At 65.7% G+C, this 18,539-nt stretch overlaps 1 protein-coding gene across 1 annotated transcript in view; it reads right to left on the bottom strand.

Annotated features, from left to right (window-relative positions):
• vwa1 (von Willebrand factor A domain containing 1) overlaps window positions 1–17,300 on the bottom strand; it is a 103,419-nt gene extending 86,119 nt beyond the window's left edge. The window contains exon 1 of the mRNA XM_043675806.2: window positions 17,094–17,300. Within this exon, the coding sequence (XP_043531741.2) occupies window positions 17,094–17,199 (106 nt within the window). The 5' untranslated portion in view covers window positions 17,200–17,300. The remainder of the gene's footprint in view (window positions 1–17,093) is intronic.
• Between the last annotated feature and the right edge of the window lie 1,239 nt (window positions 17,301–18,539).

Genomic DNA, 18,539 nt, shown 5'->3' with positions numbered 1-18,539 from the left:
CCTCTCTCCCCTTCCCGCTTGTCCCCACTCTCCCCTTCCCGCTTGTCCCCCCTCTCCCCTTCCTGCTTGTCCCCTCTCTCCCTTTCCCGCTAGTCCCCCCTCTCCCCTTCCCGCTAGTCCCCCCTCTCCCCTTCCCGCTAGTCCCCCCTCTCCCCTTCCCACTTGTCCCCTCTGTCCCCTTCCCCTTCCCGCTTGTCCCCCCTCTCCCCTTCCCGCTGGTCCCCCCTCTCCCCTTCCCGCTTGTCCCCTCTCTCCCCTTCCCGCTTGTCCCCTCTCTCCCCTTCCCGCTTGTCCCCTCTCTCCCCTTCCCGCTTGTCCCCCCTCTCCCCTTCCCGCTTGTCCCCCATCTCCCCGTCCCGCTTGTCCCCCATCTCCCCGTCCCGCTTGTCCCCCCTCTCCCCTTCCCGCCTGTCCCCCCTCTCCCCTTCCCGCTTGTCCCCTCTCTGCCCTTCCCGCTTGTCTGCCCTCTCCCCTTCCCGCTTGTCCCCCCCCTCCCCTTCCCGCTTGTCCCCCCCCTCCCCTTCCCGCTTGTCCCCCCTCTCCCCTTCCCGCTTGTCCCCCCTCTCCCCTTGCCGCTTGTCCCCCCTCTCCCCTTGCCGCTTGTCCCCCCTCTCCCCTTCCCGATTGTCCCCCCTCTCCCTTTCCCGCTAGTCCCCCCTCTCCCCTTCCCGCTAGTCCCCCCTCTGCCCTTCCCGCTTGTCCCCCCTCTCCCCTTCCCGCTTGTCCCCCCTCTCCCCTTCCCACTTGTCCCCTCTCTCCCTTTCCCGCTAGTCCCCCCTCTCCCCTTCCCGCTAGTCCCCCCTCTCCCCTTCACGCTTGTCCCCCCTCTCCCCTTCACGCTTGTCCCCCCTCTCCCCTTCCCGCTTGTCCCCCCTCTCCCCTTCCCCTCCCCGCTTGTTCCCTCTCTCCCCTTCCTGCTTGTCCCCCCTCTCCCCTTCCCCGCTTGTCCCCCCACTCCCCTTCCCGCTTGTCCCCCCTCTCCCCTTCCCCTCCCCACTTGTTCCCCCTCTCCCCTTCCCGCTTGTCCCCTCTCTCCCCTTCCCCGCTTGTCCCCCCTCTCCCCTTCCCCGCTTGTCCCCCCTCTCCCCTTCCCCGCTTGTCCCCCCTCTCCCCTTCCCCGCTTGTCCCCCCTCTCCCCTTCCCCGCTTGTCCCCCCTCTCCCCTTCCCGATTGTCCCCTCTCTCCCCTTCCCGATTGTCCCCTCTCTCCCTTCCTGCTTGTCCCCCCTCTCCCTTTCCCGCTAGTCCCCCCTCTCCCCTTCCCGCTAGTCCCCACTCTCCCCTTCCCGCTAGTCCCCACTCTCCCCTTCCCGCTTGTCCCCCCTCTCCCCTTCCCGCTTGTCCCCTCTCTCCCCTTCCCGCTTGTCCCCTCTCTCCCCTTCCCGCTTGTCCCCCCTCTCCCCTTCCCCTCCCCGCTTGTTCCCTCTCTCCCCTTCCCGCTTGTCCCCCCTCTCCCCTTCCCGCTTGACCGCTCTCTCCCTTTCCCGCTAGTCCCCCCTCTCCCCTTCCCGCTAGTCCCCCCTCTCCCCTTCCCGCTAGTCCCCCCTCTCCCCTTCCCGCTTGTCCCCTCTCTCCCCTTCCCGCTTGTCCCCTCTCTCCCCTTCCCGCTTGTCCCCTCTCTCCCCTTCCCGCTTGTCCCCCCTCTCCCCTTCCCGCTTGTCCCCTCTCTCCCCTTCCCGCTTGTCCCCCCTCTCCCCTTCCCGCTTGTCCCCCCTCTCCCCTTCCCGATTGTCCCCTCTCTCCCCTTCCCAATTGTCCCCTCTCTCCCCTTCCTGCTTGTCCCCCCTCTCCCCCTCCCGCTAGTCCGCTCTCTCCCCTTCACGCATAACCCCCTCTCTCCCCTTCCCGCTTGTCCCCCTCTCCCCTTCCCACTTGTCCCCCCTCTCCCCTTCCCGCTTGTCCCCCCTCTCCCCTTCCCGCTTGTCCCCCCTCTCCCCTTCCCGCTTGTCCCCCCTCTCCCCTTCCCGCTTGTCCCCCCTCTCCCCTTCCCGCTTGTCCCCTCTCTCCCTTTCCCGCTAGTCCCCCCTCTCCCCTTCCCGCTAGTCCCCCCTCTCCCCTTCCTGCTTGTCCCCTCTCTCCCCTTCCCGCTTGTCCCCCCTCTCCCCTTCCCGCTTGTCCCCCATCTCCCCTTCCCGCTTGTCCCCCATCTCCCCTTCCCGCTTGTCCCCCCTCTCCCCTTCCCGCTTGTCCCCTCTCTCCCCTTCCCGCTTGTCCCCTCTCTCCCCTTCCCGCTTGTCCCCTCTCTCCCCTTCCCGCTTGTCCCCCCTCTCCCCTTCCCGCTTGTCTGCCCTCTCCCCTTCCCGCTTGTCTGCCCTCTCTCCTTCCCGCTTGTCCCCCCCTCCCCTTCCCCTTCCCGCTTGTCCCCCCCTTCCCTTCCCGCTTGTCCCCCCTCTCTCCCTTTCCCGCTAGTCCCCCCTCTCCCCTTCCCGCTAGTCCCCCCTCTCCCCTTCCCGCTTGTCCCCTCTCTCCCCTTCCCGCTTGTCCCCCCTCTCCCCTTCCCGCTTGTCCCCCATCTCCCCTTCCCGCTTGTCCCCCATCTCCCCGTCCCGCTTGTCCCCCATCTCCCCTTCCCGCTTGTCCCCCCTCTCCCCTTCCCGCTTGTCCCCCCTCTCCCCTTCCCGCTTGTCTGCCCTCTCCCCTTCCCGCTTGTCTGCCCTCTCCCCTTCCCGCTTGTCCCCCCCTCCCCTTCCCCTTCCCGCTTGTCCCCCCCTTCCCTTCCCGCTTGTCCCCCCTCTCCCCTTCCCGCTTGTCCCCCCTCTCCCCTTCCCGCTTGTCCCCCCTCTCCCCTTCCCCGCTTGTTCCCCCTCTCCCCTTCCCGCTTGTCCCCTCTCTCCCCTTCCCCGCTTGTCCCCCCTCTCCCCTTCCCCGCTTGTTCCCCCTCTCCCCTTCCCCGCTTGTCCCCCCTCTCCCCTTCCCCGCTTGTCCCCCCTCTCCCCTTCCCGCTTGTCCCCCCTCTCCCCTTCCCCGCTTGACCCCCTCTCCCCTTCCCCGCTTGTCCCCCCTCTCCCCTTCCCGCTTGACCCCTCTCTCCCTTTCCCGCTAGTCCCCCCTCTCCCCTTCCCGCTAGTCCCCCCTCTCCCCTTCCCGCTTGTCCCCCCTCTCCCCTTCCCGCTTGTCCCCCCTCTCCCCTTCCCGCTTGTCCCCCCTCTCCCCTTCCCGCTTGTCCCCTCTCTCCCCTTCCCGATTGTCCCCTCTCTCCCCTTCCCGATTGTCCCCTCTCTCCCCTTCCTGCTTGTCCCCCCTCTCCCCTTCCCGCTTGTCCCCCCTCTCCCCTTCCCGATTGTCCCCTCACTCCCCTTCCCGATTGTCCCCTCTCTCCCCTTCCTGCTTGTCCCCTCTCTCCCCTTCCCGATTGTCCCCTCTCTCCCCTTCCCGCTTGTCCCCCCTCTCCCCTTCCCGATTGTCCCCTCTCTCCCCTTCCCGATTGTCCCCTCTCTCCCCTTCCCGCTTGTCCCCCCTCTCCCCTTCCCGATTGTCCCCCCTCTCCCCTTCCCGCTTGTCCCCCCACTCCCCTTCCCGCTTGTCCCCCATCTCCCCGTCCTGCTTGTCCCCTCTCTCCCCTTCCCGCTTGTCTGCCCTCTCCCCTTCCCGCTTGTCCCCCCCTCCCCTTCCCCATCCCGCTTGTCCCCCCCTCCCCTTCCCGCTTGTCCCCCCTCTCCCCTTCCCGCTTGTCCCCCCTCTCCCCTTCCCCGCTTGTCCACCCCTCTCCCCTTCCCGCTTGTCCCCCATCTCCCCGTCCTGCTTGTCCCCCCTCTCCCCTTCCCGCTTGTCCCCCCCTCTCCCCTTCCCGCTTGTCCCCCATCTCCCCGTCCCGCTTGTCCCCCCTCTCCCCTCCACGCTTGTCCCCCCCTCTCCCCTTCCCGCTTGTCCCCCCTCTCCCCTCCCCGCTTGTCCCCCCTCTCCCCTTCCCGCTTGTCCCCCATCTCCCCGTCCCGCTTGTCCCCCATCTCCCCGTCCCGCTTGTCCCCCCTCTCCCCTTCCCGCTTGTCCCCCCTCTCCCCTTCCCGCTTGTCCCCCCCTCTCCCCTTCCCGCTTGTCCCCCATCTCCCCGTCCCGCTTGTCCTCCCTCTCCCCTTCCCGCTTGTCCCCCATCTCCCCTTCCCGCTTGTCCCCTCTCTCCCCTTCCCGCTTGTCCCCTCTCTCCCCTTCCCGCTTGTCTGCCCTCTCCCCTTCCCGCTTGTCCCCCCCTCCCCTTCCCCTCCCCGCTTGTCCCCCCCTCCCCTTCCCCTCCCCGCTTGTCCCCTCCCTCCCCTTCCCGCTTGTTCCCCATCTCCCCGTCCTGCTTGTCCCCTCTCTCCCCTTCCCGCTTGTCTGCCCTCTCCCCTTTTCGCTTGTCCCCCCCTCCCCTTCCCCTTCCCGCTTGTCCCCCCCTCCCCTCCCCGCTTGTCCCCCCCCTCCCCTTCCCGCTTGTCCCCCCCCTCCCCTTCCCCGCTTGTCCCCCCCCTCCCCTTCCCCGCTTGTCCCCCCCCTCCCCTTCCCGCTTGTCACCCCTCTCCCCTGCCCGCTAGTCCACCCTCTCCCCTGCCCGCTGGTACACCCTCTCCCCTTCCCTGTAGGACCACCCTCTCCCCTTCCCGCTAGGACCACCCTCTCCCCTTCCCGCTAGGACCACCCTCTCCCCTTCCCGCTAGGACCACCCTCTCCCCTTCCCGCTAGGACCACCCTTCTCCCCTTCCCGCTTGTCCCCCCTCTCCCCTATTCGCTAGGACCCCCCTCTCCCCTTCCCGCTAGGACCACCCTCTCCCCTTCCCGTTAGGACCACCCTCTCCCCTTCCCGCTAGGACCACCGTCTCCCCTTCCCGCTAGGACCACCCTCTCCCCTTCCCGCTAGGACCACCCTTCTCCCCTTCCCGGTTGTCCCCTCTCTCCCCTTCCCGCTTGTCCCCCCTCTCCCCTTCCCCGCTTGTCCCCCCTCTCCCCTTCCCCGCTTGTCCCCCCTCTCCCCTTCCCCGCTTGTCCCCTCTCTCCCCTGCCCGCTAGTCCACCCTCTCCCCTTCCCGCTGGTCCACCCTCTCCCCTTCCCGCTAGGACCCCTCTCTCCCCCTCCCGCTAGGACCCCCCTCTCCCCTTCCCGCTAGGACCACCCTCTCCCCTTCCCGCTAGGACCACCCTCTCCCCTTCCCGCTAGGACCACCCTTCTCCCCTTCCCGATAGGACCCCCCTCTCCCCTTCCCGCTAGTCCCCCCTCTCCCCTTCCCGCTTGTCCCCTCTCTCCCCTTCCCCGCTTGTCCCCCCTCTCCCCTTCCCCGCTTGTCCCCCCTCTCCCCTTCCCGCTAGGACCACCCTTCTCCCCTTCCCGCTTGTCCCCCCTCTCCCCTTCCCCGCTTGACCCCCCTCTCCCCTTCCCGCTAGTCCCCACTCTCCCATTCCCGCTAGGACCACCCTCTCCCCTTCCCGCTAGGACCACCCTCTCCCCTTCCCGCTAGGACCACCCTCTCCCCTTCCCGCTAGTCCCCCCTCTCCCCTTCCCGCTAGGACCACCCTCTCCCCTTCCCGCTAGTCCCCCCTCTCCCCTTCCCGCTAGTCCCCCCTCTCCCCTTCCCGCTAGGACCACCCTCTCCCCTTCCCGCTTGTCCCCCCTCTCCCCTTTCCGCTTGTCCCCTCTCTCCCCTTCCCGCTTGACCCCCCTCTCCCCTTCCCCGCTTGACCACCCTCTCCCCTTCCCGCTAGTCCCCCCTCTCCCCTTCCCGCTTGGACCTCCCTCTCCCCTTCCCGCTAGGACCACCCTCTCCCCTTCCCGCTTGTCCCCCGTCTCCCCTTCCCGCTTGTCCCCCGTCTCCCCTTCCCGCTTGTCCCCCCTCTCCCCTTCCTGCTTATCCCCCCCTCCCCTTTCCCTCCCCACTTGTCCCCCCTCTCCCCTTCCGTGTCACTCTCCCTATGCCCCTTCCCATCCAAAACTCCCATCCCCATGACCCTCCCATCCTCCCCAGGTCCCTCTCTCCCCTCAGTGCCCTCTCCGGGCCCGTGTCTCGCTCTCAACCCCCCCCCCGTCCAGCGGAGGACAGAGAAACAACTGGAACTTGGTTCCCTGACGATTCTGCCTCCTTTAACCGGGAAAGCCATTGAGATGCCTCAGTCCATACAGAGTGGTGTCTGTTTCCGATCCGTCCCGGCCGGGGCTGTGGATCTGAACGGAATTAGGACCCAGACAGAGAGAGAGAGAGAGAGAGAGAGAAAGAGCTCTCACCAGGTGATGAGAAACTCTGAACCACCCTCTCCCCTTCCCGCTAGTCCCCCCTCTCTCCTTCCCGCTAGGACCACCCTCTCCCCTTCCCGCTAGGACCACCCTCTCCCCTTCCCGCTAGGACCACCCTCTCCCCTTCCCGCTAGGACCACCCTTCTCCCCTTCCCGCTTGTCCCCCCTCTCCCCTTCCCGCTAGGACCCCCCTCTCCCCTTCCCGCTAGGACCACCCTCTCCCCTTCCCGCTAGGACCACCCTCTCCCCTTCCCGCTAGGACCACCCTCTCCCCTTCCCGCTAGGACCACCCTCTCCCCTTCCCGCTAGGACCGCCCTTCTCCCCTTCCCGGTTGTCCCCTCTCTCCCCTTCCCCGCTTGGCCCCCCTCTCCCCTTCCCGCTTGTCCCCCCTCTCCCCTTCCCCGCTTGTCCCCCCTCTCCCCTTCCCCGCTTGTCCCCCCTCTCCCCTTCCCCGCTTGTCCCCTCTCTCCCCTGCCCGCTAGTCCACCCTCTCCCCTTCCCGCTGGTCCACCCTCTCCCCTTCCCGCTAGGACCCACCTCTCCCCTTCCCGCTAGGACCACCCTCTCCCCTTCCCGCTAGGACCACCCTCTCCCCTTCCCGTTAGGACCACCCTTCTCCCCTTCCCGCTAGGACCACCCTCTCCCCTTCCCGCTAGGACCAACCTCTCCCCTTCCCGTTAGGATCACCCTTCTCCCCTTCCCGATAGGACCCCCCTCTCCCCTACCCGCTTGTCCCCTCTCTCCCCTTCCCTGCTTGTCCCCCCTCTCCCCTTCCCCGCTTGTCCCCCCTCTCCCCTTCCCGCTTGTCCCCCCTCTCCCCTTCCCGCTTGTCCCCCCTCTCCCCTTCTCCGCTTGACCCCCCTCTCCCCTTCCCCGCTTGACCCCCCTCTCCCCTTCCCGCTAGTCCCCACTCTCCCATTCCCGCTAGGACCACCCTCTCCCCTTCCCGCTAGGACCACCCTCTCCCCTTCCCGCTAGGACCACCCTCTCCCCTTCCCGCTAGTCCCCCCTCTCCCCTTCCCGCTAGGACCACCCTCTCCCCTTCCCGCTAGTCCCCCCTCTCCCCTTCCCGCTAGTCTCCCCTCTCCCCTTCCCGCTAGGACCACCCTCTCCCCTTCCCGCTTGTCCCCCCTCTCCCCTTTCCGCTTGTCCCCTCTCTCCCCTTCCCGCTTGTCCCCCCTCCCCTTCCCGCTTGTCCCCCCTCTCCCCTTCCCGCTTGTCCCCCCTCTCCCCTTCCCGCTTGTCCCCCATCTCCCCGTCCTGCTTGTCCCCCCTCTCCCCTTCCCGCTTGTCCCCCCTCTCCCCTTCCCGCTTGTCCCCCATCTCCCCGTCCCGCTTGTCCTCCCTCTCCCCTTCCCGCTTGTCCCCCATCTCCCCGTCCTGCTTGTCCCCCCTCTCCCCTTCCCGCTTGTCCCCCCTCTCCCCTTCCCGCTTGTCCCCCATCTCCCCGTCCCGCTTGTCCTCCCTCTCCCCTTCCCGCTTGTCCCCCATCTCCCCTTCCCGCTTGTCCCCTCTCTCCCCTTCCCGCTTGTCTGCCCTCTCCCCTTCCCGCTTGTCCCCCCCTCCCCTTCCCCTCCCCGCTTGTCCCCTCCCTCCCCTTCCCGCTTGTTCCCCATCTCCCCGTCCTGCTTGTCCCCTCTCTCCCCTTCCCGCTTGTCTGCCCTCTCCCCTTTTCGCTTGTCCCCCCCTCCCCTTCCCCTTCCCGCTTGTCCCCCCCTCCCCTCCCCGCTTGTCCCCCCCCTCCCCTTCCCGCTTGTCCCCCCCCTCCCCTTCCCGCTTGTCCCCCCCCTCCCCTTCCCGCTTGTCACCCCTCTCCCCTTCCCGCTAGTCCACCCTCTCCCCTGCCCGCTGGTACACCCTATCCCCTTCCCTGTAGGACCACCCTCTCCCCTTCCCGCTAGGACCACCCTCTCCCCTTCCCGCTAGGACCACCCTCTCCCCTTCCCGCTAGGACCACCCTTCTCCCCTTCCCGCTTGTCCCCCCTCTCCCCTTCCCGCTAGGACCCCCCTCTCCCCTTCCCGCTAGGACCACCCTCTCCCCTTCCCGCTAGGACCACCCTCTCCCCTTCCCGCTAGGACCACCCTCTCCCCTTCCCGCTAGGACCACCCTCTCCCCTTCCCGCTAGGACCACCCTTCTCCCCTTCCCGGTTGTCCCCTCTCTCCCCTTCCCCGCTTGGCCCCCCTCTCCCCTTCCCGCTTGTCCCCCCTCTCCCCTTCCCCGCTTGTCCCCCCTCTCCCCTTCCCCGCTTGTCCCCCCTCTCCCCTTCCCCGCTTGTCCCCTCTCTCCCCTGCCCGCTAGTCCACCCTCTCCCCTTCCCGCTAGGACCCCTCTCTCCCCCTCCCGCTAGGACCCCCCTCTCCCCTTCCCGCTAGGACCACCCTCTCCCCTTCCCGTTAGGACCACCCTTCTCCCCTTCCCGATAGGACCCCCCCTCTCCCCTTCCCGCTAGTCCCCCCTCTCCCCTTCCCGCTTGTCCCCTCTCTCCCCTTCCCCGCTTGTCCCCCCTCTCCCCTTCCCCGCTTGTCCCCCCTCTCCCCTTCCCGCTTGTCCCCCCTCTCCCCTTCTCCGCTTGACCCCCCTCTCCCCTTCCCCGCTTGACCCCCCTCTCCCCTTCCCGCTAGTCCCCACTCTCCCATTCCCGCTAGGACCACCCTCTCCCCTTCCCGCTAGGACCACCCTCTCCCCTTCCCGCTAGGACCACCCTCTCCCCTTCCCGCTAGTCCCCCCTCTCCCCTTCCCGCTAGGACCACCCTCTCCCCTTCCCGCTAGTCCCCCCTCTCCCCTTCCCGCTAGCCCCCCCTCTCCCCTTCCCGCTAGGACCACCCTCTCCCCTTCCCGCTTGTCCCCCCTCTCCCCTTTCCGCTTGTCCCCTCTCTCCCCTTCCCGCTTGACCCCCCTCTCCCCTTCCCCGCTTGACCACCCTCTCCCCTTCCCGCTAGTCCCCCCTCTCCCCTTCCCGCTAGGACCTCCCTCTCCCCTTCCCGCTAGGACCACCCTCTCCCCTTCCCGCTTGTCCCCCGTCTCCCCTTCCCGCTTGTCCCCCGTCTCCCCTTCCCGCTTGTCCCCCCTCTCCCCTTCCTGCTTATCCCCCCCTCCCCTTTCCCTCCCCACTTGTCCCCCCTCTCCCCTTCCGTGTCACTCTCCCTATGCCCCTTCCCATCCAAAACTCCCATCCCCATGACCCTCCCATCCTCCCCAGGTCCCTCTCTCCCCTCAGTGCCCTCTCCGGGCCCGTGTCTCGCTCTCAACCCCCCCCCCCCCCCCCCCGTCCAGCGGAGGACAGAGAAACAACTGGAACTTGGTTCCCTGACGATTCTGCCTCCTTTCACCGGGAAAGCCATTGAGATGCCTCAGTCCATACAGAGTGGTGTCTGTTTCCGATCCATCCCGGCCGGGGCTGTGGATCTGAACGGAATTAGGACCCAGACAGAGAGAGAGAGAGAGAGAGAAAGAGCTCTCACCAGGTGATGAGAAACTCTGAACCACCCTCTCCCCTTCCCGCTAGGACCACCCTCTCCCCTTCCCGCTAGGACCACCCTTCTCCCCTTCCCGCTTGTCCCCCCTCTCCCCTTCCCGCTAGGTCCCCCCTCTCCCCTTCCCGCTAGGACCACCCTCTCCCCTTCCCGTTAGGACCACCCTCTCCCCTTCCCGCTAGGACCACCCTCTCCCCTTCCCGCTAGGACCACCCTCTCCCCTTCCCGCTAGGACCACCCTTCTCCCCTTCCCGGTTGTCCCCTCTCTCCCCTTCCCCGCTTGGCCCCCCTCTCCCCTTCCCGCTTGTCCCCCCTCTCCCCTTCCCCGCTTGTCCCCCCTCTCCCCTTCCCCGCTTGTCCCCCCTCTCCCCTTCCCCGCTTGTCCCCTCTCTCCCCTGCCCGCTAGTCCACCCTCTCCCCTTCCCGCTGGTCCACCCTCTCCCCTTCCCGCTAGGACCCCTCTCTCCCCCTCCCGCTAGGACCCCCCTCTCCCCTTCCCGCTAGGACCACCCTCTCCCCTTCCCGCTAGGACCACCCTCTCCCCTTCCCGTTAGGACCACCCTTCTCCCCTTCCCGATAGGACCCCCCTCTCCCCTTCCCGCTAGGACCCCCCTCTCCCCTACCCGCTTGTCCCCTCTCTCCCCTTCCCTGCTTGTCCCCCCTCTCCCCTTCCCCGCTTGTCCCCCCTCTCCCCTTCCCGCTTGTCCCCCCTCTCCCCTTCCCGCTTGTCCCCCCTCTCCCCTTCTCCGCTTGACCCCCCTCTCCCCTTCCCCGCTTGACCCCCCTCTCCCCTTCCCGCTAGTCCCCACTCTCCCATTCCCGCTAGGACCACCCTCTCCCCTTCCCGCTAGGACCACCCTCTCCCCTTCCCGCTAGTCCACCCTCTCCCCTTCCCGCTAGGACCACCCTCTCCCCTTCCCGCTAGTCCCCCTTCTCCCCTTCCCGCTTGTCCCCCCTCTCCCCTTTCCGCTTGTCCCCTCTCTCCCCTTCCCGCTTGACCCCCCTCTCCCCTTCCCGCTAGTCCCCCCTCTCCCCTTTCCGCTTGTCCCCTCTCTCCCCTTCCCGCTTGACCCCCCTCTCCCCTTCCCCGCTTGACCACCCTCTCCCCTTCCCGCTTGTCCCCCCTCTCCCCTTTCCGCTTGTCCCCTCTCTCCCCTTCCCGCTTGACCCCCCTCTCCCCTTCCCCGCTTGACCACCCTCTCCCCTTCCCGCTAGTCCCCCCTCTCCCCTTCCCGCTAGGACCTCCCTCTCCCCTTCCCGCTAGGACCACCCTCTCCCCTTCCCGCTTGTCCCCCGTCTCCCCTTCCCGCTTGTCCCCCGTCTCCCCTTCCCGCTTGTCCCCCCTCTCCCCTTCCTGCTTATCCCCCCCTCCCCTTTCCCTCCCCACTTGTCCCCCCTCTCCCCTCCCGTGTCAGTCTCCCTCCTATGCCCCTTCCCATCCAAAACTCCCATCCCCATGACCCTCCCATCCTCCCCAGGTCCCTCTCTCCCCTCAGTGCCCTCTCCGGGCCCGTGTCTCGCTCTCAACCCCCCCCCCGTCCAGCGGAGGACAGAGAAACAACTGGAACTTGGTTCCCTGACGATTCTGCCTCCTTTAACCGGGAAAGCCATTGAGATGCCTCAGTCCATACAGAGTGGTGTCTGTTTCCGATCCGTCCCGGCCGGGGCTGTGGATCTGAACGGAATTAGGACCCAGACAGAGAGAGAGAGAGAGAGAGAGAGAAAGAGCTCTCACCAGGTGATGAGAAACTCTGAACCACCCTCTCCCCTTCCCGCTAGTCCCCCCTCTCTCCTTCCCGCTAGGACCACCCTCTCCCCTTCCCGCTAGGACCACCCTCTCCCCTTCCCGCTAGGACCACCCTCTCCCCTTCCAGCTAGGACCACCCTTCTCCCCTTCCCGCTTGTCCCCCCTCTCCCCTTCCCGCTAGGACCCCCCTCTCCCCTTCCCGCTAGGACCACCCTCTCCCCTTCCCGCTAGGACCACCCTCTCCCCTTCCCGCTAGGACCACCCTCTCCCCTTCCCGCTAGGACCACCCTTCTCCCCTTCCCGGTTGTCCCCTCTCTCCCCTTCCCCGCTTGGCCCCCCTCTCCCCTTCCCGCTTGTCCCCCCTCTCCCCTTCCCCGCTTGTCCCCCCTCTCCCCTTCCCCGCTTGTCCCCCCTCTCCCCTTCCCCGCTTGTCCCCTCTCTCCCCTGCCCGCTAGTCCACCCTCTCCCCTTCCCGCTGGTCCACCCTCTCCCCTTCCCGCTAGGACCCACCTCTCCCCTTCCCGCTAGGACCACCCTCTCCCCTTCCCGCTAGGACCACCCTCTCCCCTTCCCGTTAGGACCACCCTTCTCCCCTTCCCGCTAGGACCACCCTCTCCCCTTCCCGCTAGGACCAACCTCTCCCCTTCCCGTTAGGACCACCCTTCTCCCCTTCCCGATAGGACCCCCCTCTCCCCTACCCGCTTGTCCCCTCTCTCCCCTTCCCTGCTTGTCCCCCCTCTCCCCTTCCCCGCTTGTCCCCCCTCTCCCCTTCCCGCTTGTCCCCCCTCTCCCCTTCCCGCTTGTCCCCCCTCTCCCCTTCTCCGCTTGACCCCCCTCTCCCCTTCCCCGCTTGACCCCCCTCTCCCCTTCCCGCTAGTCCCCACTCTCCCATTCCCGCTAGGACCACCCTCTCCCCTTCCCGCTAGGACCACCCTCTCCCCTTCCCGCTAGGACCACCCTCTCCCCTTCCCGCTAGTCCCCCCTCTCCCCTTCCCGCTAGGACCACCCTCTCCCCTTCCCGCTAGTCCCCCCTCTCCCCTTCCCGCTAGTCTCCCCTCTCCCCTTCCCGCTAGGACCACCCTCTCCCCTTCCCGCTTGTCCCCCCTCTCCCCTTTCCGCTTGTCCCCTCTCTCCCCTTCCCGCTTGTCCCCCCTCCCCTTCCCGCTTGTCCCCCCTCTCCCCTTCCCGCTTGTCCCCCCTCTCCCCTTCCCGCTTGTCCCCCATCTCCCCGTCCTGCTTGTCCCCCCTCTCCCCTTCCCGCTTGTCCCCCCTCTCCCCTTCCCGCTTGTCCCCCATCTCCCCGTCCCGCTTGTCCTCCCTCTCCCCTTCCCGCTTGTCCCCCATCTCCCCGTCCTGCTTGTCCCCCCTCTCCCCTTCCCGCTTGTCCCCCCTCTCCCCTTCCCGCTTGTCCCCCATCTCCCCGTCCCGCTTGTCCTCCCTCTCCCCTTCCCGCTTGTCCCCCATCTCCCCTTCCCGCTTGTCCCCTCTCTCCCCTTCCCGCTTGTCTGCCCTCTCCCCTTCCCGCTTGTCCCCCCCTCCCCTTCCCCTCCCCGCTTGTCCCCTCCCTCCCCTTCCCGCTTGTTCCCCATCTCCCCGTCCTGCTTGTCCCCTCTCTCCCCTTCCCGCTTGTCTGCCCTCTCCCCTTTTCGCTTGTCCCCCCCTCCCCTTCCCCTTCCCGCTTGTCCCCCCCTCCCCTCCCCGCTTGTCCCCCCCCTCCCCTTCCCGCTTGTCCCCCCCCTCCCCTTCCCGCTTGTCCCCCCCCTCCCCTTCCCGCTTGTCACCCCTCTCCCCTTCCCGCTAGTCCACCCTCTCCCCTGCCCGCTGGTACACCCTATCCCCTTCCCTGTAGGACCACCCTCTCCCCTTCCCGCTAGGACCACCCTCTCCCCTTCCCGCTAGGACCACCCTCTCCCCTTCCCGCTAGGACCACCCTTCTCCCCTTCCCGCTTGTCCCCCCTCTCCCCTTCCCGCTAGGACCCCCCTCTCCCCTTCCCGCTAGGACCACCCTCTCCCCTTCCCGCTAGGACCACCCTCTCCCCTTCCCGCTAGGACCACCCTCTCCCCTTCCCGCTAGGACCACCCTCTCCCCTTCCCGCTAGGACCACCCTCTCCCCTTCCCGCTAGGACCACCCTTCTCCCCTTCCCGGTTGTCCCCTCTCTCCCCTTCCCCGCTTGTCCCCCCTCTCCCCTTCCCCGCTTGTCCCCCCTCTCCCCTTCCCCGCTTGTCCCCCCTCTCCCCTTCCCCGCTTGTCCCCTCTCTCCCCTGCCCGCTAGTCCACCCTCTCCCCTTCCCGCTAGGACCCCTCTCTCCCCCTCCCGCTAGGACCCCCCTCTCCCCTTCCCGCTAGGACCACCCTCTCCCCTTCCCGTTAGGACCACCCTTCTCCCCTTCCCGATAGGACCCCCCTCTCCCCTTCCCGCTAGTCCCCCCTCTCCCCTTCCCGCTTGTCCCCTCTCTCCCCTTCCCCGCTTGTCCCCCCTCTCCCCTTCCCCGCTTGTCCCCCCTCTCCCCTTCCCGCTTGTCCCCCCTCTCCCCTTCTCCGCTTGACCCCCCTCTCCCCTTCCCCGCTTGACCCCCCTCTCCCCTTCCCGCTAGTCCCCACTCTCCCATTCCCGCTAGGACCACCCTCTCCCCTTCCCGCTAGGACCACCCTCTCCCCTTCCCGCTAGGACCACCCTCTCCCCTTCCCGCTAGTCCCCCCTCTCCCCTTCCCGCTAGGACCACCCTCTCCCCTTCCCGCTAGTCCCCCCTCTCCCCTTCCCGCTAGCCCCCCCTCTCCCCTTCCCGCTAGGACCACCCTCTCCCCTTCCCGCTTGTCCCCCCTCTCCCCTTTCCGCTTGTCCCCTCTCTCCCCTTCCCGCTTGACCCCCCTCTCCCCTTCCCCGCTTGACCACCCTCTCCCCTTCCCGCTAGTCCCCCCTCTCCCCTTCCCGCTAGGACCTCCCTCTCCCCTTCCCGCTAGGACCACCCTCTCCCCTTCCCGCTTGTCCCCCGTCTCCCCTTCCCGCTTGTCCCCCGTCTCCCCTTCCCGCTTGTCCCCCCTCTCCCCTTCCTGCTTATCCCCCCCTCCCCTTTCCCTCCCCACTTGTCCCCCCTCTCCCCTTCCGTGTCACTCTCCCTATGCCCCTTCCCATCCAAAACTCCCATCCCCATGACCCTCCCATCCTCCCCAGGTCCCTCTCTCCCCTCAGTGCCCTCTCCGGGCCCGTGTCTCGCTCTCAACCCCCCCCCCCCCCCCCCCGTCCAGCGGAGGACAGAGAAACAACTGGAACTTGGTTCCCTGACGATTCTGCCTCCTTTCACCGGGAAAGCCATTGAGATGCCTCAGTCCATACAGAGTGGTGTCTGTTTCCGATCCATCCCGGCCGGGGCTGTGGATCTGAACGGAATTAGGACCCAGACAGAGAGAGAGAGAGAGAGAGAAAGAGCTCTCACCAGGTGATGAGAAACTCTGAACCACCCTCTCCCCTTCCCGCTAGGACCACCCTCTCCCCTTCCCGCTAGGACCACCCTTCTCCCCTTCCCGCTTGTCCCCCCTCTCCCCTTCCCGCTAGGACCCCCCTCTCCCCTTCCCGCTAGGACCACCCTCTCCCCTTCCCGTTAGGACCACCCTCTCCCCTTCCCGCTAGGACCACCCTCTCCCCTTCCCGCTAGGACCACCCTCTCCCCTTCCCGCTAGGACCACCCTTCTCCCCTTCCCGGTTGTCCCCTCTCTCCCCTTCCCCGCTTGGCCCCCCTCTCCCCTTCCCGCTTGTCCCCCCTCTCCCCTTCCCCGCTTGTCCCCCCTCTCCCCTTCCCCGCTTGTCCCCCCTCTCCCCTTCCCCGCTTGTCCCCTCTCTCCCCTGCCCGCTAGTCCACCCTCTCCCCTTCCCGCTGGTCCACCCTCTCCCCTTCCCGCTAGGACCCCTCTCTCCCCCTCCCGCTAGGACCCCCCTCTCCCCTTCCCGCTAGGACCACCCTCTCCCCTTCCCGCTAGGACCACCCTCTCCCCTTCCCGTTAGGACCACCCTTCTCCCCTTCCCGATAGGACCCCCCTCTCCCCTTCCCGCTAGGACCCCCCTCTCCCCTACCCGCTTGTCCCCTCTCTCCCCTTCCCTGCTTGTCCCCCCTCTCCCCTTCCCCGCTTGTCCCCCCTCTCCCCTTCCCGCTTGTCCCCCCTCTCCCCTTCCCGCTTGTCCCCCCTCTCCCCTTCTCCGCTTGACCCCCCTCTCCCCTTCCCCGCTTGACCCCCCTCTCCCCTTCCCGCTAGTCCCCACTCTCCCATTCCCGCTAGGACCACCCTCTCCCCTTCCCGCTAGGACCACCCTCTCCCCTTCCCGCTAGTCCACCCTCTCCCCTTCCCGCTAGGACCACCCTCTCCCCTTCCCGCTAGTCCCCCTTCTCCCCTTCCCGCTTGTCCCCCCTCTCCCCTTTCCGCTTGTCCCCTCTCTCCCCTTCCCGCTTGACCCCCCTCTCCCCTTCCCCGCTTGACCACCCTCTCCCCTTCCCGCTAGTCCCCCCTCTCCCCTTTCCGCTTGTCCCCTCTCTCCCCTTCCCGCTTGACCCCCCTCTCCCCTTCCCCGCTTGACCACCCTCTCCCCTTCCCGCTTGTCCCCCCTCTCCCCTTTCCGCTTGTCCCCTCTCTCCCCTTCCCGCTTGACCCCCCTCTCCCCTTCCCCGCTTGACCACCCTCTCCCCTTCCCGCTAGTCCCCCCTCTCCCCTTCCCGCTAGGACCTCCCTCTCCCCTTCCCGCTAGGACCACCCTCTCCCTTCCCGCTTGTCCCCCGTCTCCCCTTCCCGCTTGTCCCCCGTCTCCCCTTCCCGCTTGTCCCCCCTCTCCCCTTCCTGCTTATCCCCCCCTCCCCTTTCCCTCCCCACTTGTCCCCCCTCTCCCCTCCCGTGTCAGTCTCCCTCCTATGCCCCTTCCCATCCAAAACTCCCATCCCCATGACCCTCCCATCCTCCCCAGGTCCCTCTCTCCCCTCAGTGCCCTCTCCGGGCCCGTGTCTCGCTCTCAACCCCCCCCCCCCCCCGTCCAGCGGAGGACAGAGAAACAACTGGAACTTGGTTCCCTGACGATTCTGCCTCCTTTAACCGGGAAAGCCATTGAGATGCCTCAGTCCATACAGAATGGTGTCTGTTTCCGATCCGTCCCGGCCGGGGCTGTGGATGTGAACTGAATTAGGACCCAGACAGAGAGAGAGAGAGAGAAAGAGCTCTCACCAGGTGATGAGAAACTCTGAACCATCCACACTTTACGAAACAATCAAGTCATCTTGCACAATCCGTCTCTTCTGAGTTCGAGCAAGATCTGTCTCTGGGTCAGAAGGAGTGAAATTGGCAAGAATGAGATTTCAGGTGTAGATTTCAACCCCCCCCCCCAAACCCAGGACCGGGAGGAAGAATGGGGTTCACTCTCGATGCAAGGATTCTCCTGCCCAGCCCTGGAGAGAGAACAATTTACCCCCAAAGTGGGTCTGAGCTGCTGGCCATAAATAACATCAATGCCATTCCAACTACACACACAAACCCTGCAGGTCTGCAAACGGAGAAACCTGACATCTTACTGAGATTTCTCTTCAGCTTCTGAAATGTAACTTCTGCCTCAAGTGACAGATTTGAACCACCCTCCCTTCACGCCCCCCACCCCCTCCTCCCCAGGGTCCTGCCGCCCCCACCTGCATTCTGGCTCACCTGTGCACAGGAAGATCCAAGCGGCCAGCAGGAGGGACTGCAGACTGCTGCCCCGGAGTGGGAGCATGGCGGCTTGCAGCTCCGGATTCTGTCGGTCTCGGCTCATTTTCCAGCCAGCGGCACCTCGGCGCTGGACTCTCCGAGGGAGCGTGCGAGCCACCCGGGGCCCATTTCAAAGTTGTGCCGGCGAATGGAGCTGCTCCCGCCCAGTGCACCGCGGGGGAAGGCAGAAGGAGAGAGCTCTGCGGGTGCACTCTCTCTCTCTCTCTCTGTACATTTATTTCACGTTTTGAACCCGAGGCACAGCGTCACCGCGAACCTGGCACCGTGCCTGCAAAATAGAGAAACAAAACTTGATCAAACCCAAAGTTTAACCATCTTATCACCCGCAGAAATGAAAACTAAGGTCTCCCATAGCCCTCACTTCCTTACATCTTCAACAACTTTTAGAACTCCCAGTTGCTGCAAACACAAAACCGGAATAGGAGTAGGCCATTCGGCCCCTCCATATTACTCCACCATTGGATAGCCAATTCTTATGGTGGCTTCCATTGTCTCACACTTCCTCCTGTCTAGCCCTGGACTCCTTTGTTGATTAAGATTCTGCCTTAGAAATATTTAATGACCCCCCCCCCCCCTACCTTTCTCAGGAGAAGAAAGAAATACCAAAGACTCTCAGAGAGATAGAGAAGAATTTTTCTCATCTCTATCTTAAACCAGGTGCTTCTTATTGTTAGACAGTGTCCCTATGAGGGGAAATAGCCTTTCAGCATCTACTCTGTCAAGTTCCCTCAGGGTCTTACAGGTTTCACTTCGGTTGCTTTATATTCTTTGAAACTCCGATGGATTGAGGTCCCACCTGTCCTAGCCTCTCCTCATAAGATAACAACAACTGTCTCCTCACCCATTCCAGGAATTAGAGGAGCGAATCTTTCAGTCCAATTGCTGTATGATGCAGGTTCCTACACATTTTAAGCAGAGAGTTAGATAGATCAATATGGCCTCAGTAAGGAGTGTGCAACAACTCTCGAATTAAATGTAACATAACAGCAATGGAAAAGTGTTTGAGCGAGGGGAAGGTGTGCAAAGAGAGATCTGAAGATTTTATTGGACGTTAAATGCAACAATTAGAAGTTTGCTGTTCTGGAGAGTCTCAAAGGTTCATTTATTGGCACAACATCTGCAAGTCCACATTGCCCAATAAGGTGGGCGCCGTGCACTTACATCATGATAAAACACACTGCCTGCTACATTGACAATGCCAGAAAAAGAGGTGTCAAGGACAATGATTGAAATTGACATGAGATCTTTGGACCATGCAAATAAAGGCTCTATTGCCAATTGTAATCTCCTTTTACAAAGTTGCAGTGGCCCAAGTGCAGCCAGCTGCATGGTTCCTACGTTGTCACACTAAAGCTCAAAGGACAGTGGGAGACCAGCACTAAA

Source organism: Chiloscyllium plagiosum, unplaced genomic scaffold, assembly GCF_037043375.1.
Source record: "Chiloscyllium plagiosum isolate Xiang-an unplaced genomic scaffold, Cpla_swu_hap1 HiC_scaffold_37, whole genome shotgun sequence".
NCBI lineage: Eukaryota > Metazoa > Chordata > Chondrichthyes > Orectolobiformes > Hemiscylliidae > Chiloscyllium > Chiloscyllium plagiosum.
The sequence above is the reverse complement of the archived record's forward strand: the minus strand, read 5'-3'. Positions and strand labels throughout refer to the sequence as shown.